Source organism: Amblyomma maculatum, chromosome 1 (assembly GCF_055883805.1).
Source record: "Amblyomma maculatum isolate TAMU_Amacu chromosome 1, ASM5588380v1, whole genome shotgun sequence".
NCBI classification, from domain to species: Eukaryota; Metazoa; Arthropoda; class Arachnida; order Ixodida; family Ixodidae; genus Amblyomma; species Amblyomma maculatum.
In genome coordinates this window covers 470,700,714-470,727,498 of record NC_139344.1, presented here as the reverse complement: position 1 = coordinate 470,727,498, position 26,785 = coordinate 470,700,714, and the positions used below count along the sequence as shown (strand labels likewise).

At 49.3% G+C, this 26,785-nt stretch overlaps 1 protein-coding gene across 1 annotated transcript in view; it reads left to right on the top strand.

Annotated features, from left to right (window-relative positions):
• The first annotated feature begins 1,829 nt into the window (after nt 1–1,829).
• LOC146209947 (uncharacterized) overlaps nt 1,830–26,785 on the top strand; it is a 58,455-nt gene continuing 33,499 nt past the window's right edge. Inside the window, exon 1 of the mRNA XM_084581518.1 lies at nt 1,830–1,985. Within this exon, the coding sequence (XP_084437644.1) occupies nt 1,830–1,985 (156 nt within the window). The remainder of the gene's footprint in view (nt 1,986–26,785) is intronic.

The following is a 26,785-nucleotide window of genomic DNA, read 5'->3' as shown; positions in this document are numbered from 1 at the left end:
TGAGCTCAGTCAGACATGGCTCTAACACGAAGCCTGAGTTCCTATTTTCTGAGACTCGATTCTGCCTCTTCGCCCAGAGCACATGCTCTCATTGTATGCCACGGTCGGGGTCTCCGGCCATCGCCCTTTTAGACCACGCCGCCATCTGCCTTGAGCGCATTTCCGTAAGGCACAGGCTGACATCGATGTGGTTTTGGTTCCGCTCAAAAACCCGTTTGAGCTCCTTACTCTGTGGGCCTCAGCCCTCACTCAGGGGGGTTCGTGAGCCGCCACCCATGCGACAAACGACCGGCAACAACGTGAACAAAAGAAACCGCTTTAATTTGAGCAGTCAAAAATAAACTCTATGATGAAAGGCATGGTGAAACGCATGGTGAAAGAAAACAATCTTGCCAGTTGCTGCACAGCACCGTACAAGGAAGCGAGCATCGATAACACGCCACACAACCAGGTGGAAACACAAGAGCCAAACCGCATGTGGCGAAGCCGGAAAGCGCCTGCGCTGCCGGACAAAAACACGACGCTTCGAAAACGCACACACTCACGTAGAGCTCCCGGCTAACGCCGCTGCCCGGGCCGTCCCGCGGGAAAAAAGCCCCCAGCGGCTGTTTGCTCGTCGCTTATCTAGACGCTCGGCGAGTCACGTGCAACGTTACGCGTCAGAGTCCAGGCTGCCTGACATGCGCAGTAGCGTCGGCGCCGGCCGAGTGCGGCCGGCTGCGTTGTTGCATTGATATGCTCCAAAACAGAGGGGCCGAGGGCCCCACAACTCCAAGTCTTCTTCCTCACCTCCGCCAGTATGATGTTGTTATTGTTAGGCCCAGCTTGCGGTACATCAAGGTGGACGCTTTGGAAGCAAGCAGAGCGTCCTTCATGTATCGCCTTAACAGGGGCGCCCGCGCCCCTCCCCATTAAAGCTTCGGAATTTACACTAACCAGCTTGCAAACAACTTATCTGTTCTGTGGCGGTAGAGGACTGCATATGTTCTCGCAGTGCCTTCTTCGTCAAGCACTTTCTGTTATGTAGGTAACCTCTTCCCGCTTCTGGGCATACCATACCAGATTGTGCACTACCTGAATCCATTTCCAGGTGAAGCCGTTGGCCAGTTTGTCCCCTTGCTCGTAGGTTTCACGTACCAAGTATGGCTGATGTGTTCTGCTGTCGCGTACTGCGGCAAGGGTTCCGGACCTCCATGAAGTAAATGTAAAGATACGAAAAGAGGTCTGGTTCCACCTTCAGCAGAAATGTCGCAATCTCAGAGAGCAGAGATTCAAGAAAGCTTTGGTATCGGCCGTCTGTGGTTAATTCGGTTACTGATGGAACACGTTCAATCTCGATATGATTACATTGCAGGGAACGGTCGTCCTTAGTTGTACCTGTTGTGCTCATAAAGGTTTAACGCCTCGCTAGCGTATTGCCAAAATGGGGCGCCAGGCCGTATTCGCTTTCGATGCAACCCAATCCTCCGGTGGCATCGCGCGATGGCCCCATCGTCCGGGTAGGGCCCTCACTTCGAACAAAAAAGCTCCTCCAGCTCCTCATTGACCCTGTGAAGTAAGGGTGCAGGCCGCCGGAGTTGTACAGATTATGATGGGTCGATTATTTATGCACTACTACGGGGCATGGCACCTGCGGGTGTCAAGTCCCTTTCCCAAGTGAGAGCGGAAACGCTCGTGTTTGTTGGAGAAGCATTATAAGTTTCTCTTCAGCCGCTTGCCGGTGCTGTTGACGTTCTTCTGCCAAATAAACAAAAACAAAAAAACACTACGCGCTAACACCGGTGCAGTGTTAGCACGTTCAATCGCCCCTTCTTTTTTTCTTTCAGGGGATGCACATGACCCTCCGCGAGTGCCTGCTGACGCACTTGGAAGGCCGTGACCCCGATGCAAGCCTGAGAGTGTCGCCGGCGGCCGTGGAGGAACTCTGCTCATGGACCAACATGTCCGCGCTGACCAGTGTGCGCTCAGACGAGGACGTAGACAAGGTAAAGCGCCTACTGGGCAGCTCCCGCAGACACGGGTGCGTCCCGGCCTTAGGAACTGGAGATATTTAGTACAGAGGAAATGTACCAACGAAGACTAATACTGGTTTACTTAATTACTGGCAGGGGTGGAGCAATGTGCATTCACTATGCATGCGCAACCGTCCTCTCAATAGCTGTACGTCTATGGTAGTATGTCATCGTTATTCTACTGCTCTCTACTTTCAGCATACCAGAAATACTAGCATTCTACCCTGAAGAAGGACGGTCCACTGTCCGAAACTTGTTAGAATAAAATAGATAATCTCGAAAGCTGTGTGACATCCTGTTTGAATATATATATATATATATATATATACAAACAGAAGATTAACACAATAAATGTAGACATCTCTGAAAAACAAAGTTATAGGGTTACAACATAAAAAGAACAACGAGGTACATGTGTAACTTAGGAATACGGCATAGGTAAAAAGATAAAAAAGTATAAAAAATATAATAAGCAACACAGTATATAATGAACATAAACAAATAATCATACAAGAAGTTTTAATACTAGGCAAGAAAGAAGGTTTGCGGCGCGGATTTAAAATTTTCTTCAGGTATACTTGTTAGGGATGCAGACAGGTTATTCCAGTAATGCATGTCCGGAGAAGAAACGAGTTAGAATAGGCAACTGTGCTTGAGTGCGGAATATTTACTTTTTGACTGTGGTTACGGCGAAATAAAATGTAGGATGGTGGTTGAACCCATAAGGTGCGCAAAGTTGAGTTATGGTAGTATATTGTATGAAAAAGTGAGAGGCGAGATAGTTTTTTTCGAGTCAATAAGAGCGGGAGATGTAAGTATGCTTTCATACTAGTAACGCTGGCTGTCCTTTGATAGTTGTTTAAGATGAACCGGGCTGAGCGATTTTGTACTGCTTCAACGGAGTTTATGAGGGTTGTTTGACCCAAACAGATGAGGCGTATTCCAGTTGTGGACGAATGTATGTTGTATACATTATTAATTTTAATGCTGATGGTTCAAGGGAGAACTTACGACGAATGTATCCGAGAGTACGATTGACTTTAGCGATGATGGAATTGACATGCGATTTCCAAGATAGATCGCGCAAGTAACGATTACACCAAGGTAACGGTATGACTTTACAGATTCTAATGGCACGTTATTAAGCATATACCGGCCTGCCAGACGCCTATTGCGGACGCGCTTTTGCACCGACTGGCCGCGCCGTTCCAATATCGCGTGAGCAGGCGGCGTTTAATAGTACGCCTACATTATGCTAAAAGCGTCTACTACGTACTGTATGCAAGGGGATAGCGCTTTGTTGACCATCGCACGGGGTTATCAGTAAGTAGCCTGGCTTATCGCAACCAAAATATCGTAGAACCTAATGCAACTATTAAAATTCAAGTACAGAGGCCGATAGCCTTACCCATACACCGCGCCCTAATCATCCTCTTCCTCCCGCATGACTCGTTAGTGTTGCCTTAGCTGTTTGACCAGCTGCCTCCAAACTGTTGAAGTTCAACGCAATTTTGAAGAGGTGTCTTGAATCCGGCGGATTGTCTCGCAATGATGTTGAAATCCTTCGGTCCCAAGAAGTTGCCGGACAGTTGACAAAGGCAATGTCCGACTTATTGCACGAAGGAGGATGCTCGAGAGAAGCGATCATTGAAAACTGTACCTATAATTTCTAACGCTAGACCCTTATCAAGTATTGAAGTTTAGCAGTTCTCGTCTATAAACTAACGGGATAGAATCTGGTGACATATTTAATAGGGCTTAGTGATATTTCAAAGACAGATGAGCATATACAGCGCTAAAGGGCGGGTACCTAACCTTGGCTCATTGCATCAAAAACTCAGGTAAATTATGAAATCGAGTGATGGTTCGAAACGACACACTATCATGTCTAATACTCACGCCTTATGATACAACACTCATGTCGAAGCTGTTCGAAGAGGAACAAAAGCCTCCGTCATTCAGCATTTTCTATGTTTACATTTTTAAAAGGACCAGCGTTATTTCCTGTTCAATGCGGTTAACGACTCGGCGAGTTGGCAACGGTAAGGCAAATCCTAATCTGGCACTACATGTGCAATCCCAGGAGCGTAAATCTGAGGATGAGCCGTCTTTTTGCATGCCTGATTTCAGTAACACAGGTGTAGTTTACAGCAATGGTATAGGATTCTGTCGAGAGCTAGTTGAGGCGTTTTACATCGCTAAGGCTGATGACAGGTGTGTGGTTGAGGCATCGGTTAGCCTTCATTGTAAAGAATTCGCTCTGTTAGAAAAATCGATAGTTATGCCATGATTCTGAATTTTCTTCTCCTTTTCCTGCCATTTCACCGTTTGGGTTGTGCGCGCGCATTTCAGAACGAGTCTTCGTTGTCTTCTTTCCTTCAATAAATATTCAGTTGTTAGTCCAGCCTTGTCTTGTTCTCTTCTTTCCTGTGTCTCGTCTTTTGGCTGGTTTAAAATTATCCTGTTCAATAGTTTGCCCTGCACGCTGAAAACTAGCTATCCCAAATTTTGGAGCATAGTAAATCCTTCCACTAGGACTTTTCATTGTATTAGGGCATCTTGGACCAGTAAGTTTCCAACAGCGAGTACGCACCGTTATTCAACGACAAGAACCTTTTCCAATGATCCCGATTCTCATATTCCTGAATTATGAGAGACGCCGTAGTGGAGGACTCCGGAAATTTCGAACCCCAGGTGGTCGAAATTTCCGGAGTCCTCCACTACGGCGTCTCTCATAGCCTGAGTTGCTTTGGGACGTTAAACCCACAAACCAACCAACCAACCAACCATATTCCTGAATTAGTCACAACTACGTGATAATATGTTAAAGTATTGTAGACGCAGTTACTGTTGCAAAACTGTTCGAAAAACTTGCATGTTTTACGTATACTGGTTACCACTACGTCAAGGAGAAATTCTTGACGAATACCTATTGTTATGATTGGGGTCCACGACTGCTCCACCGGTTGGCGACAAGAACCAAGCGGGTGTTGGCAAGCGGCCGCTATCAAATGCGCCCACGCTGCGACGGCAAAGGGCGTTCCATCTACCGGTGCTGCGGAGTCAGTTACCTCGCCGGGTCGGGAAAGGAGAAAGAGTGACCCAGTCATTCATAATTACCCATCACGTACTGTGGCGGGGTGACCACGAGGAAGTCTTCCTTTCTTTCGGCGAAAGCATATGCACGCAGATTTTCTCTAAACTGGAATTGATGCGACATTACGAGAATTAAGCAACGGGAAAAATTGACCTTTGCCACTGAAGACTCCCCGAACTGCATGAACCTGGTGATGAATCTCTGCCGCCGGCTGAAGATTGCCATCGCCACCTAAAGAACTGCACCTCGCCATCAAGGGAATAGCTGTAAGTAGGTTCTAGTCACTTTTCCGACTGGGAAGGTGCCTCGATCTGGTGACCGCGTTTCCCACCGACGGGGCTGCTTGACATAAACTTTATGTCCCCAGTTCCCTAAGTGGGACAAGGAGTAAGTAAGAGGTGGAGGACTATCCAACAGCAGCTCTGTTCTTCTCTTTAACTTGTACATACATCACTATGTATAAGGCATACATAAACGCCTTTCTCCGCCTCTCCTGCTTGGCTTCGCCTCCTCGATGTCTCGCCTCCTCATGGCCAGTCGTCGGTGAAGCGTAGCATCCCGAACTGTGATCGCAATCCCTTTATTTAATTTCAATCCGTGTCTCAAAGAACAAGCGTGGCTCAAAAGCAGACGCAGACACGCCAGATGAGTCGAGGAGCTAGAAGCATATTTGTTTATTTCTAGCTTCCTTTCCAGCTTCCATCACGGTGCGCAGAACGGTGTGCGCACAAATCGAGATGACGCCACCCCCCCCCCCCATTCTACAGCAAAGACCAAAAACAAGAAAACAAAAAGCGCCAGATTACAAACAAATGCAAGCCCTGCGCAGCAAGGCTCAAGAAATTGGAAGTATGTTAAAAGGCAACATGTCTGACAGGTTCAGCCTCAGAAGGCGCTTGTTTTACAGATACGACAGCATGCTTAGACAGATGTTTCGTCGCGGATTAAGACACAACGTTGCGGCTTGTTTGCTAAGCGGCCATAACGGGTGACGTTAGTTCCAGGCGTTCTGCTATTTGTTGATGCAGCTGGAGCGGAAGTAGAAGTAGACGCTGATGGAGAGTTGAATGTCCCGTCCCGGAAGTTTCCCCGGCCACTCTCCTGGCTTTACAGCGTAAAGTTTTCCTGGAACGAAAGGAATTTCATATGAGGAGTTGTAGCCCACATCTGGCTTTCCTCTATGCAAGACCAATAGATGTCGGTTCATCTCCAGTTCCAGTCCAGTGTCTGTCCCGACGGTGTAAGACCGTGGCCGAGAAGCCTCTATTAAAACAGTAGCGCTGGTCTAACTGTCCTTCACCCACACTTGCAACTGTTAGCATAGAAAGTGAACTAACTAACCCAGCAGTTTGCACTCCTGAATCTTGCAACTGTTTAGGCTGTCTAGCCGCATGTTTGCTCTCAAAGTTTCGCCACTGACTTCCTCACTTATCCTGACCAATATTTTTAGATTTCTTGGTTTTGAAGGCCTCGGCCGGTAAGAAAGGACCGGTAAAGTTGTGTGCAGATGTATGTTCGTCACTAGTTTGGCTGGGCTTTTGCACAAGGGACCAGGAGTGTCCCTGTGGGCCAACAGCGGCAAGTATAAATCTTCAGACATTTTAGTAGTTTTAATGGTTTTAACTGTACGTTGCGCTGCATCACTGGATTTCGGATACGTAGGGCTACACGTAACGTGTGTGAACTCTGATGCTTTTGTAAATTCCTTGAATCCTTCTGATGAAAAGCGGCTGACATTATCAGTCACCAATGTTTCCAGCATGCAACGCCTGGCGAAAAACTTTTCACTTCAATTTTAACTGCGCTAGAATTAGATAGCTTTAAAAAGCCAACCTCTGGAAAGCATGAAAAATAGTCCATAACCACAAGATAATGCCTCCGGTTGACATGTAACAGGTGAAATCCTAGTTTCTTCCAGGGAAAAGAAAGAGAATCCGAAGTTATCATTGGATCTCTTCTTTGTACTTTCAGTTCAGCTTACCCTAAGTTATTATTCATCGCAGCAGCCAACTTCAAACTGACCCTTAATCACCATACAAATTAGCGAGCTTAAATTCAATATCTTATCCCTTGGTAACCTTCATGGAACGCTGCCAACACTTCACCTCTAATCTCCTGAGGAATGACTTGGAGGTGACGATACATTAGCACACTGTCACATTCTGTAAGGTGTGCTCGATGCGACCAAAATTGCATCAACCAAATGTTACCATTCGCGAAGCACGGCCAACCATAAAGGAAGTAGAACAAAACCTGCTTGTAGGTAGCAGCGCCTTGTTCCGCCTGTCCCACCTCTCAGATGAGCTGATGACGCAACATTCCTAACGATGCCTTAAAGAAAACTTGAAATATCATGTTGGTCATCATCAGCCGGACTATATCTACTGTGATAAAATTTCGGTTAGGCCTAGTAGGTTCATGAATCTTCCGAGGTAACTGGTGAGCTCAAGAGGAAAGTATACAACAGTTGCATCTTACCTGTACTCACCTATGGGGATGAAAAGTGGAGGCTAACCAAGAGTGTTCTACTTAAGTTGAGGACAATGTAGAGGGCTATAGAAAGAAAAATGGTAGGGATAAAGTTAAGAGATACGAAACGTGCAGGGTGGGTCAGAGAAATAACTCAAGTCATTGACATTTTAGCGGACATCAAGAAGAAGAAATGGGCATGGGCAGGACATGTAGCGCGAAGAAAGGATAATTCATGGTCACTTAGGGCAACAAAGTGGATTCCAAGGGAAGGAAAGCGTAGCAGGGGCGGCAGAAAATTAGGTGGGCGGATGAGGTTAAGAAGTTCGCAGGGGTCAAGTGGATGCAGTTAGCACAGGACCGGGTTATTTGGAGGAACATGGGAGAGGCCTTCGCCCTGCAGTGGGTATAGTCAGGCTGAGGATGATGATGATCATGATGACGAACTGGTGAGCGCAAACAGTAGAATAATGCCTGCCCTCGTCTGTTCTTTGTGGATCGTCTACTGTTGACGCTGACAAGGCACCTTAGGAATACCCACTGCAGGGGGAAGGCCTCTCCCGTATTCCTCCAATTAACCCACTCCTGTGCCAGCTGCATCCACTTAACGCTGGCGAACGTCTTAACCTCTTATGTCCATCTGACTTTCTGCCGCCCCATGCTACGCTTCGCTTCGGTAGGTATCTAATTTGTTACTCTTTTCGACCATAAATTATCCTCTCTTCGCACAACGTGCACTGCCCATGCCCATTCTTATTGATTTCCATGATGATGTCACTAACTCGAGTTTGTTCGCTGACCCAATGTGCATGCTCACTCTGTTCTGATACTCTCCATTTTGTTATTGAAACCTCATGACACGACAACTGACTACGCACTTGACTGACGCCTTTACAAGGTGCTCGAGAAAGTGCATTAGCATTGACAAACTCTTTTCCAGGGACATACGTAACAGTAAAGTAAAACCTCATAATTCTCGTACGCATTGAAGGACGATTCAACTGATAATCAATCAATCAATATATCAATCAAATTTTATTTTAATGTCCGCGGCAACCACCGTACGGTCTTGGTACTTCAGCTCAAATTAGTATAAAAGAAAATACAAACGGAAGCTCTACGCACACACACACACATACACAGTTAGAAAATAAACAAATAACACATGAAATTGAATTTAATAAAATAAATCACGCAGAGAATGAAATTAATGAGGAACATGTCGTGAACAAAGTCCCAAAAAAGCATCCAAAAGAGAGAGAGAACACAATACAGTCAAATGCAATAGAGTAGTGGAATCATTGAAAGTGCTACAAAAGATAAGATACGAATACATAGTTTTAAGATTCAAATATCAATAAAACCAGGTAAAACCCATTTACACAACACATGCATTATAAAACAGGAGGAAATGTACAAGTGAGGTGAATACAAAAGGCTTGAAAGAAAAACTAAAATGTTATATGAACGAGTGTTCAAAATTAGGTGTATGAGCTTCCAATAAAAACGAAGAGAGCGACTTTCCAAACATATCAACGTGAGAACAAAAAGAATTAAGTAACCTTTGCATTGTGTCCAGAGAGGAGTGAGAATTTAGAAGCGGAGAAACTTGAAATCTTCTGAATTCCCTGATGCCCTTCCGCAGAACTCGCAATAGGATGTACTCAAGGATCTCATGGCTCAGCTGTGGAGATCGTACAAGAAACTATCATCATCCCTTACACGACGGCAATTAAGAGAAGAAAGATGCGGCCAGTTAATACATGTGGAGCAAGAGCTGGAAGTTATTTTTGCAGTAAAAAAGATGCTGAACTATGCATAAAATATTTGTCGCACCCTGTCGATCCTGTCACAGTTCCATTTGCAAAATCGAAACCACAGATGCATACTCCAGAAGTGACAAGCATACAAAGAAGCACAGCTTCAAGAAGGAAAGTAGGGCACGGAACTCTCGAAAGCCTGCAGTGTGCGCACAGCAAGCAGTCCTTGCGATCAGTATATAGAGGAAAGCTACAGGAAAATACACCGAGGTCATTAATTTCATTAACCCTGAACAACACACCGAACAGAATAAGGTAAAGAAGGCTTTATATTTTATGAGTAAATGAGACAACCATAGTTTTGGAAAAATTGAGAGGAAGCCCATTCTTCGCGCCCCAATTAGAGAAAGCATCGATGTGTGCGATTGCAATGAAAAGCAATCTTGAAAAGAATGTATTACCTTCAACATGTTTATATCATTGGCCTAAAGGAGAAATGAGAACTTTTTGTCCATGGAGGAAACATAATTGATAAAAGCAAAAAGAAGTCGGCCTTATACTGAGCCTTGAGGAACACCACATGTGTTGCAGTGTAAAGGAAGTGGGTATATTGGGAGTGTGAATCGTATGCGGCGAGAACTGGCACGATCGGGAGAGGTTGCAGTGGCACAGTTTGCGATGACGTCTGAGTCAAGGTGGGCGGGTTTAAGGCGATCAACGGAGATCGCATCCTCCCGGCCGCTGATGCGCATAGAAATTACTTAGGAGCACGCCGAAGAACCTGGTACGGACCATCGTACGGTGGCCGTAAGGGTGGGCGTATAGCATCGTGGCGAACAAAGACACATGTGCACCGCTGCAGGGCGGACGGGGAGGGGGGGTAAGGGGGGACTTGGATACGACGGGAATGCTGGCGCTGGCGTAGCGGTATGACATTGCTCACAGTGCTACGTAGTCGGCCGGTGTAATCTGTAACGTCAGCAGGCGTGGGTGGCGAGGGCTCGAAGAACTCGCCAGGGACACGGAGAGTAGTGCCAAAGGTCAGCTCTGCTGCACAGGTAGAAGAGTCACTGCGAAGGGCAGTGCGGAGACCAAGCAGGACGAAGGTTAGGCGTTCAATCCATGGTGCAGGGAAAGCGGACGCCATAAGTGAAGCTTTCAACTGGCGGTGAAAACTTCAATGATATCATTCGAAACAAGGTGGTAAGAGGTCGGCTTAATGTGGCTGAGCCGAGGAGCAGAGATAGGTTATCAAATAGCGCTGAGTCAAACTGACGACAGCGATCAGTCGTAATGGTGGAAGGGACACCGTAGCGGCTTATCCAGAGTGTGATGAGCGCTCTTGTGATCGACTCCGCCGTTATGTCCAGAAGGGGCATCGCTTGAGGCCACCTCGTGAACCTGTCAGTGCAGTTGAACAGGTAGCGGTGCTCCAGGAAGAGGACCTACAATGTCGACGTGCAGATGGCTGAAGCGGGCGTCCGGGGACGGGAAGCATCCAAGAGGAGTCCTTGCTTTGCTGGCAGCTGAGGCACGTGCGCGACGAGCGGCGAACGTCGACGTTGATGCCAGACCAGACAACGAGCCGTGACGAGGCGCTGAGTTGCGCGGATGCCAGGCTGGGCCAACGAATTGAGGGCATCAAAAACGGTTCGGCGGTGTGATGGAGGCACGAAAGGGGCGAGGTGGACCGATCGACGTATCACAGACCAGAGGAACGGCGCAGTCTGGGAGCAAGACGTCCTCCATTACCAGAGAGGTGTCGCGCGTGCGAAGCCATTGCAGCTCCGCATTGGCTCGATGAGCAACAGCCATAGCCGTGAAGTCGATGATTGGCCGTCCGTCACATTGAGTTGCTTACGCTCTTAACTAGAAGGGCTAGAGGGAAAGCTGAGGGCGCTGCACTTCAGCCACCATGGGCGCGCTGAGAATCATGGGCCGGTCTCCTAATTGGTGCGGGACAGTCAGTTTTTCTTGGGTGCACAGAGTGGCGTTACTATTATTTGTCTTTTTCATCATCATCATAATCATCTCGAGATGCGTACATAGACCGCAAAGCCATAGTAGCCAAGGCGCAAAAGCAGACGACGCCAATAAAAAGTTTCTGTTCCCCGAAATGCAACTAAAATCTTTCTAAAGTGATGCGCAACCATAAATATTTCCAAAACGGTTTTTTTCTTTTCAAAATGTGCCTTGAAATGAAATGAAGCGTGCCGAATAAGTGCGAGATATTGGTATCCGTGCTGCTCAAAGCTAACCAATAGGTGAAATGCATATATGATAACTTTTATACTTACCATGTTGTTTCTCTCTCTTTTTGCAATTTATAGTCAAAATATAGAATGTTAGGACATTGTTTACGGTAGAATAACGTTTATCTTTGCACTAGTTTTGGCCAAATGCTGTAGTTCTGCACTCGGTAGTTATCCGGCCCATGATGCTTTGGACACCCATGGGAGCTTAACTGGTCGTCAGGAAACTCCATGTAAACTCCCATAGATGGCGGCACAGCTTTCCCTCTAGGTAAGAGTAAGAAACTCTATGGCCCATTGCCCATCACATTGACTTCACCACGAGAAAGAGCATCGGCAACCATGTTCGACTTGCCGCTGACGTGACGAATGTCGCAGGTAAACTCGGAAATGTAGGCGAGCTGCCTGATTTACCGTGGAGCGTAGGAGGAACTGCTGGATACCAGCGCAGACGTCAGAGTTTTGTGGTCAGTCAACATATGAAATGTGCGTCCTTCGAGAAAATGGCGGAAGTGCTTAACGGCTGAAGGTGCTGTAGCGGCGCTCAGAGGGCGCAAGCGTCTTGGAAAAGAAGGCGATTGGCTGCCGAACACCCGCAACTAACTGTTGCAAGACCGCGCCGAGAGCAGTGTCCGATGCATCAAGCATGACGGATGTGGTCACATCACATTTGGGATTGACGAGAAGCGTGGCACCGGTGATTGCAGCTTTGACGCCGCTGAATGCGCTTTCAGTGGTATCGCTCCAAGCCGCAAGAGCTGTCGGCTTTTTGTGGCACGAGAGAAGGTTGTGAAGAGGCAGCAGTGTTGCAGTGCAGCGAGGAGTGAAGCGCCGATAATAGTTGGCGAGGCCAAGGCAGCCTCCCAGTGGTAGTGGCCCGGAGCAACTGAGTGATGGCTGTGACAGTGGCCGGTAACGGGCGGATGCAATGGGCGTTCATGCGATGGCCGAGAAAGTCCAACTCCACAATGTCAAATTCGCATCTAGGTCTATTGACCACAAGACAAAAGCGGGTGAGCCTGGCGAGGAATTGACGCAGATGGAGCTTGTGGGCCTCTGCCGTAGTCCTGAAGAAGAGAATATCATCAAGATAGGCCAAGCAGCGCATCAAACCATGTAGGACTTGGTCAACAAAGCGCTGAAAACTATGGGTCGCATTACGAAGACCGAAAGGCATCCTTAGATATTCAAACATGCCAAAAGGTGTAATAATAGCGGTCTTCGGGATATCCGAGGGCTCTACAGGAATCTGGTGATATGCCTTCACGGGATCAACCTTGCTGAAGATTGTGCAGCCATGAAGGGCCGATGTAAAATCCTGGATATGTGGAATCGGGTAGAAGTCAGGAGACTGTGGCCTTGTGGAGAGCCCAGTAATCGCCGCACGGGCGCCAGTCGCCGTTCTTTTTGGGTGCCATGTGGAGGGGCTATGCCCAAGGACTGGAGGAGAGACGGATGAAGCCAAGCTCCAGCATATGCTCGAATTCTTTTTTATCGACAGCGAGGCGACCCGGTTCGAGATGGCAAGAACGAGCAAACACTGGAGGCCCAGTCGTCGCAATATGATGAGTTACGCTGTGCGCAAGCGGTGCTTGAGGAGACTGGGGTCAGAAAACGTCCGAAAGCTCTGCATGTGCGCTCTGGACCAAGGGTCGGGAGCTGTGTTGTGCGCCTGGAGGAGCCGGAGTGATGGATCGCGGCAAGAGATGCCTTGGACGACTAGGCTTGTTTCGGAATCCAGTATACGCCTTAGCCGCATGTCAACCAGAAGCCTGTAGTGCCATAGAAAATTGGCTCCGATGATTGGCGAGCACACGTCCGCGATTACAAATAGCCAGCGAAAGTTAAGGCGGAGGCCGATGTCGAGAGTCCCCGACTTCTAGCCGTATTTCCGTATGGTCGATCCGTTGACTGCAATCAGAGGTGGAAAGTCTCAAGGATGGCGTCACTGAGTTAACGTAGGCGGAAGAAACTTTCGTTATACGGTGACTGAAATGGCAGAGGCGACTGGATCGTGGGCCGAGAACACCGGTCGCCTTCAGTGTTCGGCCGGACCGTTTCCCGCAAAGGAGCAGGGCTGGAGACATTGGTGTGCGCGAGAGTCGTAGCGGCGGTGGTACCAGCAAAAGGTCCTGGAGGACGGAGGACGGTTATCAATAGTACTGGGGCTGTTACGGCGAGGTGGAGATGAGGAACGCGGCCGGCGAGCGTGCAGGGCTGCAACTTCAACTGTAAGCCATGCTACTTGCCAAGTGAGCTCCTCCCCAGCATCGGTGAGGCAGGCATAGCAATCAGCAGCAGCTGCGCGGGGCAGCTGAGGAGCAAGAGGGCGATAAATTGTTTCAACGGAGGGAAAACCGGCGTCCATGACCTTATCTGCCAACGCAGCGACGATTTCCAATGTCTGAGATGAGGGCACGCTTAGGATAATACGCGCCTGCGGTGGTAGGCGCTGCAGGAAGAGTTCCACAGGAGTGCGCTGTCGTGTGTAGCAGCACAGTCTCCAGTCATGCGACGCAACAGCTTGGTTGGCTTGTAATCTCCGAGCTCTTCTGAGGTAAGGAGCTGCTGCAGACGACGCGAATCCGTTTCAGACGTTCGCTAGATGAGCGTCACCCGAAGGCGATTATAAGGGCGATCGGCAGGCGGAGAGCGCAGGACGGCGCGAACAGTCGCAGCAGTAGCAGGCCTGAGCGCGCCAATGACGTGGTCGAACATGGTCACCTGCGAAGTGACGCGGTGCCGGCGGAACAAGGCCTTGATGGTGAAGAACCAAAGTTCCGAGTCCGATGACTAAAAGTCAGAGAGCTTGAGAGCGAAGACCGCGGACTCATATGGAAGCGCCATATGAGACGACGGAGTCGGTACTGGTATCCGTGGCCATGGCTTACACGAGGGAAGGTAGGTGGGGTTCGAGCACCGGGCGCTGGTGGGCCTAGCGAAGTGGCTGATGCAAGCGCAGGGCAGGAGCAGAGAGCGAAGACGTGAAGTCCAGGTCACCAAAATTGTGGGGAACTGCAGACACACTCGTTGTCGGGTATCCACAAATATATTTGGCAGCCCCCACTGAGCCCGGCGGGAACGGGACAGCGAACCGCCGGCATTCAGTCCTGCTGCCACGAAGAAAGAACTGCGCGTGCTTGGCAGACGCGCTGAGGCTGTCGTCTTTTGCACCGAGACCACGATGGCATGCCACAATTCTGACAAAGCAGGCGCTATCAGGGAGATAGCTGCACAGAAGGACCACGATTCTGACTTCGATTCCAGACAGCAGAAGCTTTGGGCGCCCGCCTCGACTGCGGGAGGTGGCCAGTTCGAAACCCACCGCCGGACACCCACTGATAAAATGGGTACAAGCGTCCCCCGGCCCGGCGCCCGGCTCTCTCAGGGGTGTGCGTTTGGAAGAGGCTCTGCTAACCCTGCTGTGCTCCTTAGAGGGCTTATAGTTTCGAACAACTAATGACCTGCAAAGGTCGGGTTCTCACAGGGCTAAAAGGAAAACAAACTGGGTGCGAATGAGTGAATTACAATGTCTGAAGCATTGCTCAAATCACACTTCACCGCTTTAACCTGACCTTTCTTGTGGGCTGTAGCAGAGTTATACATATCATAAACGCGACTAGATTAGTTCTAGTACAACGACCCGATAAGAAGCTATACTGATTGGGTAAGAGTGCACGTTTACGATGAAAGGAAAGTGCATTGTGCAAGGCTAATTAAAAATTTTAGAGGTTACATACAGGGAAATTGGAAACATAGGTTTTTGTTTTCCAATTCGAAGAAAGAGTAACGCGTGCTATTTTCCACACGCGGGAAAGGCAACGTTATCCGTTTTTTAATAAATATTGCGGTTAAAGCGGGTACGAAGAGGGCTGTTGTCGGCTGAGCCAAGAACTCTCTGCCCAGGAAAGAAAGTGGCGCAAACCATCTCCGGGCCCCTGCCTCGAACTCTACTGGGAACTCTGCTCCACAGTGGACCACTCTTGGGCCAGACAGGGAGCGGTAAAAGGGACGGTGTTAGCTATACCGCCACGGTAACTGACCCTTCCGCACTGCGTATTTGTATGCCCTTCGAGCGACATGTAATGCAACGTAGGGACATACGCATGTTCCGTTTTTTTTTTAAACGACTCCACCGACTACTGTAAAACTCACAAGTGGGATTGAAATTGGCTATCTTCAGCGAGTGGGTTTAAAGAGTATCGACCACGAAATGCCACGATGATGCTGCGTTCAAAGACAACGAATGGAGGACTCGAGAACGAGGTGGTACCACGACCGGCTTACTCGATGAGAGACGACAGCTCACAAACTAAACCGAGACGCAGTCCAACGTCGAAAGAGAATCCAGAAAAGCTTCAACGGCCAGCGGCCACGGCATGGACTGCCCCAAACAAAGCAGTGCCCGGTCTTAGTGCCTTCGACTTTCAGGCTCTGATACAGGCTGCGATCTAAAGAGCGGTACAAGACGCATTTCAGGGAGCAGCCTAGCTAACGCATTTAGACCAATCGTTACTACATCACTCGTCGACAGGTGTTTCGGGGATGGAGAGGAGCCACGCCGAGCGCACAACTGGTTCCGAAATTCGACCCATCTTGACATCGTCAGTCAACGATTGAGACGTGGCTCAACAAAATGTACAATCTAGCTATGGCCGGCGGTTGGAGCGACCAACAGACCACTTGCTTTGCCCTCACGAAGCTCCAGGGCATCGCAAACACATGGTATTATGGTCTCGCAGATGCCCAACGAACTTGTTCCGGTTGGAAAACTGCAGTAAATAGGACGTTTCCTTCGGCATCCAATTTTAAATTCACATTCCGGGACATGGAATTACTAAACCAGCATCACGAATTCGTTGAACCTTACTTCTAGGACAAGCTGGCCAAAGCAAATCTGAAGCGGCTTGGCTGCCTGACCCAACCCTACAGCATTGTCATGAAACCAGATGCCAGGCCCATCGTCCAACCACCACGGCGGTTCCCCCTGTCTCTGCGAGAGCCTGTGCAGGTGGAGCTGCGAAGAAGGTATCTCATCATCGTGAAGGAGGACGGTCCCACAGATTTGGTAAGCCCCTTGTGTTTGGTTAAGAATAAAGATGGCAAACTTAGTGTTTGCATGACCCCAGGAAGATAAACGAGGGCATAAAAAGATAGCATTACCAGCTCCCACAGAGCGAGGACGTAGAATGTGAACTGGACGAGGCTACCTACTTCAGCTGTTAGGTGTTAATTCTGGTTTTCACCAGATAACCCTAGACGAGAAGACATGTAAAATTTGCCCCTTTTCTATCACCCTCGGAAGGTACCTCTATCTCAGCATGCCATTCGGTATCTCAACAGCGTCTGAAGTTTTTCAGAAGCAAATGAGTGGATTATTCGAGAGCTTCCCTGTGTACACGAATATATTGACGGTAGTTTAGTGCATGTGGGGGGGGGGGACAAGGAGAAAAGAGCATGATGAAAGACTAGTAGCTGTGATGAACGTGGCTGAAAAAGGTATACAACGTGTCGTGTGCCAGTCTTCGTCGTTATAGCCACTGACAGGCATCGCGTGCTGGCGCGCTCGAGGACGAAGAGGTTGGTCGCTGTCTTCCTGGTTCGCTATGCCTGGCATTCTGCTGCATGTTCATCCTGAGCAGCTGAATCCATCTGGGGCGCCTGAATAAGCACATCCCTACAAGTGGTGCAAGTGCTGCTGGGTACGTTTCCATCGACCTTGGAACTAAGAAGCCACATATTGCCCACTGCATCCGCCATGCTGGATGAGACCACCTCGACATCACCGCCAGTCCCAACCACGGTCCTGTGTTCTGGCGTTCTACGACCGCGTGACCTATGCCTCCTCAGTGGCATGGCCGACTAGGACGTCAACGCTTGGTTGTCGGCATATGAGCGTGTCAGTAGCTACAACAAATGGGACGACACTATCAAGTTAAATAACGTCATGTCCTCTCTGACATGACGTGGCGAACCATTTCTTTCGAAACCATGAGGCAGACGTACATCCCATCTTGGTCTGAATTTAAGAATTTTGCGGAAGTGTTCGGCTGTCCTGCAGTTCGCAACCTCCGGGCAGAATAACGCTTGCGTGAGGGAGCTCAGCATGCTGAAGAGACCTTCACCGGTTATACTAAAACTATCTGTCACCTGTGCAACGTGCCAATTCCACTAATCTCCGAAGCGGATAAAATCAGAAACGTCCTGAAAGGCATTTCTGAAGACGCGTGTCATGCTCTGGGTGAAAACTTCTGCCACCGTCATTGACGTGTTCAAACTTTGCCAGAGCTACGACAAGCTCCGTAAGCAGCACGCTTAAAACCGGCGGTCCGGTTTTTACGACAACACCATCTCTGCACTAGCCCTGGGCGGTTCTACTCCATCAGAAAGCCGTCCTTCAATTCAACAAATCAAAGCCTTCGTTTGTTAGGAGGTCGCCTGCCAGCTGTCCCTGCCCCCGCAATGAAAGGATAATGGCAGCCTTGCTCCTGAAGTGCCTCTGTCTTTGGCGCCTACCATATGACGTATCATACAAGACCACATCGTTGATGTCCTGCCGCCCAGCCCCGTGCTGCTGCAAGTAACGGCACCATTGAGTTACGCCCAAGTCGCGGCCAGGCCGATAATGTCACTCCGCATCTGGTTCCTACCAGCCGGCCCCTTCCTTTCATCCTCTTGCTTTGGTTGAGCCTGCATTCCATGTCCCTGTTCCAAGGGCACGTCTTGCCCTACGAGCCCTTGGCGAACCGCGGTAAACAGGCCATTCTGCTACTCTTGCGGGCTTCCGGACCATGTCGCACGATTTTGCCGCTAACGCCTTCCACCTGCTCGCCCTGACCTCCGGAACTACTCCTGCGATACCGAGCAGCCCTCGCCGCGAAATCCGCCTGGCTCCGACTTTGTATCTCGCGACTATCACACGTATACAACTCGTCGCTCATCTTCCCCTCGTCGCCGTTCACCACCTCCGCCTCTACGGCTTTCTACCGGCGCTGTTGAGGGAAACTAACAGTTTCCGTTCCCGGGGCAAGAATTGCGCTTGGTTCGAACTCTTCAAGTCTTCCGTGTTCTCCCGCTAAAGTAATACCAGTGCTTATCGACGGCGACACAATACTCACTCATATCGACACTTGCGCTGCCGTATCCGCCATTAGTGAATCTCTTTGCTGTCGACTTCGCCAGATCACTACCGCGTTTTCCGACTTTTCGCTTCGCGCCGTCTCATCACAGCGCATTCATTCCTCAGCGGCGTACACGGCCCGTATTGTCATCGAAAACATTTTATACTGTACTGTTTCACTGCTCACACAACATCATCCTGGGCTACGATTCACTTTCCACTCATCACGCCGTTATTGACTGCGCCGGCGCGGAAGTTGCATTTTTCCCACTTTATGAAAACCCCCTGTGTGACTTCCCTGCCCAGCCTGCAAAACACCTTGCCGCCAGAGACACAGACATTCCTCTATTTTCTGCTGCCCTCGTTCCCCTCTCCTGTGAAAGCGTATACTCTTCGACTGTCTTCTTCAAGCCTTCCGACGACGCTTCGCGCCAGCCCTGCCTCCTGTTTCCATTTGCTGTTCTGAAGTTTGAAGATTACCTTAGTGCAATGTACGTCTCGAATTCATTTTCTCGCTCGTCCGTCCAGCTACGCGGCGAGTGTCTCGGCCGTATTGACGAACTTGATCCCGCTGTTGTAAATACTCTACCTGACATGCCTATTTCATTCGACGTTAATGTTCTCAGCCCTTGCCATAGAGTTCCTTGCCCTAACTAGAGGGAAAGCTGAGGGCGCTGCACTTCAGCCACCATGGGCGCGCTAAGAATCATGGGCCGGTGGGCTACTTGTTGCGGGACAGTCGGTTTTTCTCGAGTACGTGGAGTGGCGTTACTGCAATGTTTTTTTTCGTTATCATCATCATCTGAAGGTGCGTACATAGACCGCGAAAGCCATAGTAGCGAAGGCGCAAAAGCAGACGTCGCCAATAAATGGTTTCTGTTTCCCGAAATGCCACTAAAAACTTCCTTAAGTGATTGCACAACCATAAATATTTTCATAACGTTTTTTTTATTTCAAAGTTTGCCTATTAAGTGCGAAATTTTGGTATTTGTGCTGCTCAAAACTAAGCCAATAGGAGGAAGAGCCATCGCTTATATTGGATAAATCTCGCACTGGCATTCTGTTTCTCTCTCTTTTTGTAATTTTTAGTCACAATATTCAATCTTAGGACATTATGTACGGTAGACCAACGTTTATCTTTGCATTAGTTTTGGCCAAAAGTTGTAGTTCTGCACTCGGTAGCTCTCCGGCCCATGATGCTTTGAGCGCCCATGGTGGCTGAATTGACTGTCTGGTAACTCCATGTAAACGCCCATAGACGACAGCACAGCTTTCCCTCTAGGTAAGAGTAAGAAACTCTATGGCCCTTGCGATATAGCGGCCGCTTCGAAACTGCACAGCGTCTTTCAACAAGCCATTGCCGCAGATCTGCCCCCCCCCCCCCCCCCCCCGTGCAACGTGCTCAATTCGCTGACCTCCTACAAAGCTTCACTTCTTCCTTCGACCTTCCTCACACTGCTCTGGGTCGCACGTCTGTCGTTACGCACACAATCGACACCTGTACAAACACATCTTTACGCCAGCGTCCTTATCGCGTGTCAGCCTCTGAGCGCCAAGTAATTGCTGATAACGTGGACGATGTACTCCGCCGAGAGTCATACAGCCATATAACAGTCCATGGGCCTGTACAGTTGTTTTGGTCACTAAGCAATATGCTTTCATCCGGTTTTGCGTCAATTACCATAGGCTAAACAAGATCACGCGCAACGGCGTCTGTTCATTGCCATAAATCGATGACATGCTTGACAGTTTGCAGAGAACCGAGTATTTCTCCTCTTTGAATTTGTGCTCCGGCTACCAGCAGGTGCCTATGGCTGACGCTTACCGGTCGAAAGCTGCCTTTATAACACCGGATGGCTTATACGAGTTCAACGTTATGCCGTTTGGCCTTTGCAATGCACCGACTACTTTCGAACGCCTGAAGGACACTCTTCTCCGTATACTCAAGCAGCAGACCTATCTTTGTTGTCTGGATGACATCGTAGCTTTTTCTACAGAATTTTCTTCTCGCCTTCTCCGCCTGAAGCATGTCCTCACGTGTCTCACCGATGCAGGGCTTCAGTTGAATTTGAAAAAGTGCCACTTTGCCATCAGGAAACTCAATTTAGGCCACGTAGTTTCTAAGGATGGCCTTCTCCCCGACCCCACCAAACATCGTACAGTTGCAGTTTCCGAAGCCAACCTCCCTGAAGCAGCTCCGCAGCTTTATCGGCCTCTGTTGCTATTTTCGACGTCTTTTAAATTTCGCCTCTATTATCGCCTCTCTGACCCATCTACTTGCCGGCAGCTCCGACCTCACCGCCTGTACGCCAGCCTGCGATAACGCATGCGAAACTTTACGCCGCCTTTTGGTTTCGCCTCCCAATCTCCGGCACTTTGATCCTACCACGCATTAGGAGATTCACACTGACCCCAGCGGTATAGCGCTTGGTGCCGTCCTCACGCAGCTAAAACCTGGTTTAGCGAGCATGTCGTTGCATACGCCAGCCGAACCTTCACGAAAGCGGAGTCTGACTATTCTGTAACAGAAAGAGAATGTTTGGTCATTATTTGAGCCATAGAAACATTTTAACCCTTATGTACATGGCCTACTATTTTGTGTGGAGCCCGATCACCACGCTTTGCGCTGGCTGGCTTCTATGAATGATCCATCCGGCCGCCTTGCTCGCTAGGCTCTCCGTTTCCAGGAGTATGGCGTACATGTCATTTATCGATCAGGTCTGAAGCATACGGATGCCGAGCCTCTTTCCCGCTCGTCATTGCCTAGCGCTTCCTGGTGTGAGCACATCTGCACTTACGATTTGTCGCTTGCTATTGTCGACATGGCCACCGAACAGCGGAATGACCGGTGGGTCAGTGCACTTTTGGACTTTCTTTCAAGACCTACTCCTAGTCATTCATCCAGAGCACTCGTCCGCCAAGCCCACCACTTCTCCACTCGTGACGGTCTTTTCTATCACCTCAAGTATTTGCTCGACGGAAGAAAATGGCTCCTAGTCATCCCACGTCATCTCCACGCCGAAATTCGTGCTGCTTTCCATGCTGGCCCAGTGTGCCCACGTGGCGTATTGAAAACCTACACGAGCATCCGTCTACGATTTTATTGGCGTGGAATGTACCGCTTTGTGCGGAATTTCCTGCGCCCTTGCCAATCTTGTCAACGCCGTAAACCACTTCAGAAGTCCTCTGCTCCACTCTGTCCTGCCCGTTCGTTTGACCGCGTTGGCATAGACCTCTATGGCCCGCTTCCTACTACTCCCGCTGGCAACCGCTGGATTATCGTAGCAGTATATCCTCTTACTCGCTACACTGAAACATCACCGTTACCATCTGCATACGTGCAATACGTCACTTTATTTCTTTTCAAGAACCTGATTCTTCGTCTGGGACCCTCAAAGAACTACTCAGCGACAACAGACGCGTTTTCTTGTCCGACTATCTTTAGGCCCTGATGAAAGAATGTCGCATTATTCGCCGCACCGCTACTTTTTACCACCCTCAGATGAATGGCCTGACAGAACGCTTCAACCGTAATCTTAGTGACATGCTGGCCATGTATGTAAACGACGCTCATTCCAAGTGGGATCAGACTCTTCCCTTCATAACCTGCTGGTCGTTGACTTCGTGGTTTGCTACACCTGGCGCTCTGCTGCAAGTTCATCCCAAGACGTTGGATCCATCTGGGTCGCCTGAATAAACACACCCCTACAATGCAGAAATATGCAAGTTTAGCGTCACTGAAGTGCACTTGCTAGATGACATCATTACAAAACAGGCATCTTGCTCACCCAAAGCTCCTCAAAAGTTTGGTTGAAATGTCTGTGCCGAAAAGCAAACATGAAGTCCAACGCAAGCACGGTGCGCTGAACTATTTGGCAAGTACATGCCACGCCTGTCTGAAAGAACGACCACTGAGAGCGTTTGCCAAATATTGCTTATTAATTCCAGTGGACTTAAAACCACATGCGAGAGCGGGAACGTTTATCACAGACTCTAAGCACCACACCTGAGCTAGCAATTTTGGATCCCCGAAAGCAATCTAAGACAACCTGCAATGCATCGAAAGTGTGTGCAGCCCTTTTGCAGTATGACAACAGTCTGTGGCAACCAGTGGCATACGCATCCCATGTGCTGGCTCAAGCTGAACAACCATATGCGCAGATTGAAAAGGAGGCGTTCAGCATTTCCCTTGGCTGTTTTAAATTTTAACAGGTCGTTTATGGGCAGAAAATGTTATCGAGACGGATCATAAACCTTTGCTGTCCATAGCTGCAAAAGAAATATGCGACATGCCGCCTCGTCTCCAAGATTGTTTTAGAACTGCTCAAGTACGACTTCGTATTGCAGTACGTTCCTGGCTAGCATCTCAAATCGGCAGACATGCTGTCACAATCATCTCCACTCCAGCAAGGCGACCCTTCTGGTGCCCTGGGTGACGTGGTTCGTGGTACGCACAGTAGCTAGCGGTCTTAGGCTGCATGGGCACGGAAGCAACCCTCCAAAAGCTGGAAGATGAAACCTCCGGGAAGTCATCAACAGGTTGTCAACCGGTGAGATACTACAGAGGGAACTAAACCCTTTTCATCTGAGCATTCCGTGATGAATGGTGTACTGCTGAAAGATACGAAAGGGGTCATATCAAAAAGCATGCGCCATGAAATTCAAGCAAGAATTCATTTGGGGCATCTGGGGCTGCGGAAATGCAAAGAAAGGGCACGTCGCATGGTTTTTTACCTGGTCTGAACTGTGACATCACTGTACTGATCTAGACTTGCCCCACCTGTCGAAAATAAACTTTTCTTACAAACAGCCGCAAGAACCTTTGCTCATGGACCCTGTCCCTGAGTGTGCATGGTATCGTGTTGGTGGGGATATTTTTTTCTTTTGGTGGAATATCAGACATTTTGCATATGATGGACTCTAACTTCCCAGAAGTAGAAACACTTCGGGACACCACAGCACGGAGTGCACTTGTAGCATTCAGGTACGGCGTACCGCTTGAGGTGTGCACAGACAACGGGCCACAATTTGCAAGCCACGAGTGCACTGTATTCGCCAGAAATATGACTTCGTTCACGTCACATAAAATCCTCACTATTGAGCACCCCAACGGATTGACAGAGAGGGGCGTACAGGTTGAAAAGCGAATCGTGAGAAACGTGAATACGCAGGGGATGACTTTTGGCTAGGGCTTCTGGCTTACCGCTGTACACCCTCGGGGAAAGACCGATCGCCAGGAGAACTTCTTCAGGCTCGGCGTCTCAGAAGTGGCCTTCCAGATGTTGGTACGACAACGAAAACTTATGTATGGAAGCACCAGCAGAAAAGTGGCGGTAAGCTCTTACCATCTTTGAATATAGAATCAATTGCGGGCTCGAGGACTAGACATGGTCAAATAAAGCAACTGTCGTTGCCACTGCGGCTCCTAGGTCCTGCGTGTTACAACCGGAAGATCATCGGGTGTTTCGACGCAACAGAAGGTATCATCTTCAACTCGCGAAGAATATGCACCGGACACCAGGGACAAAGATGAGTGTGCTCCGTTCGATCGCGATCTAGTGGACTGGAGCGCTCCTGCTTCAAACAGTTCTGCTGCTCAATCGGAGCTACGATCTACCTGCTCACCCCAGTAACAGTCTGCCGCCGGCAACGCAGCACTCTTAAATACAGTGGGTCATACATGACTATCTGATCCTAGGCCGGCACCTGTCCCAAGACGGCCAACATGTACAGTCAAGTCATCGCAAAGACTACATTACTTCATTACGATTCATCCCCTCAAAGGATGTATCGACATGCGCTGTACTACCTTACTATCGCAGCGCAGCCTACAGCGCCGCCTACAGTGCTGCCCAAGGCTTGTATAAAAAAGGGCTGCAGATAGACCCTTTTGGTTCTCGTTCAGCCACTATGTTGTCGCTTCAGTCTCTGGGTAGCTTGGTTCTTGTTAAGCCACTATGTAGTCGCTTCTGTCTCTCGGTAGCTTCACGTCACGATACAGTGGTTGGTAATAACAGTGATTGGTCAGTCAAACGAGTAAGGTAGAAATTTCCCAATGAACCAAAGGAGAACCAAGCACTCCCGTTTCGTAATACAGCAGTTCTGCGCCTCTGAAGAAAGGAGGCGGCTGGCGTACGCAATTACGCAATGTCCGCTTTGTCGCTGCGCTAAAATGGCGCCACTCCCGTGGCCACTAGCGTCGGTACAAAGTTCGCTCCGGGCAAACTGTTTGAAATGTGCGAGGACAGAAGCTGTTAAGAACAGCGATGAGGCTGGAGAAGGCGTTAACCTGTTATGCTCTCCAAGACAAAGGAATGCCTTCTTTCGGCAGATTGGTGAGAGGACAGTTGACGTCAGGACGAACCAGAGAAAATAAGTGCAGAATCCTAAAAACCTGCTGATATCACGAGCGAACGTGGAGATGGAAAAGCACTGAAAGCGCGAACTTTGTCTGTTCTCGGGCTGGACATCGGTGGCATTCACCAAATCGCCAAGCGCTTTAGGTTCGTGGCGAGCAAAACTATTTCTGCGAGTTTAGTTAGAGACCGGTACTGTGCGAAAATGCCAAGATGGACGAGAGGCGACGAAGGTGGCTGTCAAATAAGAGCGAGAAGCAATCACGTCATCCAAGTATAGTAAACAAGTTGGCCACTTGAAGCCGCGGAGTGAGGAGTGCGTCATCCTTCCAAACGTAGCAGGGGCGTTACAATGTTCTAAAGGCACAATAAAGTCGTATATGTGTAAAACCCATCGAGTGTGACGAAAGCAGTCTTCTCGCGGTCTTTTTCGTCAACAGACTTGCCAGTAGCCTCTACGGAAGTCGATGGAGGAAAAGTAGCGGGCTACATAAAGCGATCCAAGGTATCGTCTACTGGCGGAGCTGATAAACATCCTTCTTTGTGATCTTGTTCAGACGTCGATAGTCGACGTAAAAGCGCCAACTTTTGTCGTTCTTTTTACTGAGCACCACAGGAGATGTCCAGGGGCTGTTCGAAGGTTCAGCCATCACGAAAGTTTGCCGGTAGTTTGAGCAAGCAAAACATCGCTGTATTACTCACCGATTCGACCGATTGCAAAACATAGCTGCTACATCCTTGTGCGAAGATAGTCCAACAATGCAGCAGCCATCTGAACCCTCCAACTTGATCAGGATTGTTCGCCGAGAGATGGAAGCTATGACATCCGTTACGTTCGCCCCTTAGCCAGCAGATCCTACTATAGCCTTAATCCAATCTGTCGTTCACCAGGAGTTCGTACATGTCGGCCTCAACGCGAACGTGGGCTTCAACTTTGGCCAGCCCTTCCCACAGCCCACGTTCCAAACTAACGTTCCAGTCGTAGCTGCTGTGGCTTCTACCACGCTCTTTTTGACGCGATACCGCTACCGCTGCCGCAACCCAAACGAATGGCGAACCTCGGATGACCGACCCATCTCCTTCAACTGCTCACTTGTCGGCCACATTTCTCGCCATTGTTGCAGCCGTTGGGTTCCGCCACCTCGACCTCGCTGCTATTCTGATCGCAGCTCAGACTATGGTCCACACCCAAACTACATCCGTGATACCCGCTCTCGTGACTTTAACTCGCCAACCCCGCGCATTTCCAGCCGCTCACCGTCACCTCACATCTGGCGGTCTCGCTCGCCCCAATCTCGCCGTGTCTAATCTCCTCACTTCTGTGACTATCATCCGGAAAACTAACCAATGCAGCTCCCGGAGGTGGCGCTACGTTGACGACCCGGCCCGAAAATCCTCTGCTGACCCACGCTCATCGCCGCAACCTTCTAGACATGGATGTAGATGGCGCCCCTGTTATTGCCCTCATTGACACAGTGGCCCAAATTTAAGTCCTCAGCTCATCCTTTCGCCGCCATCTAAAAAAGGTTGTCACACCCGCTGCTTCACCCGCCGTTCGTGTCGCCGATGGAACTGTCGCTCTTCCGTCGTGGAACTGTGCTGTGCTCGCGTGAGTATTTCCGGTCGCATTACTCCTGTTTCTTCACTATAATCGACCGCTGGCCTCGCGACGTGATACTCGGCATCGACGTTTAAACGGCCCAATCAGCCCTGATTGAT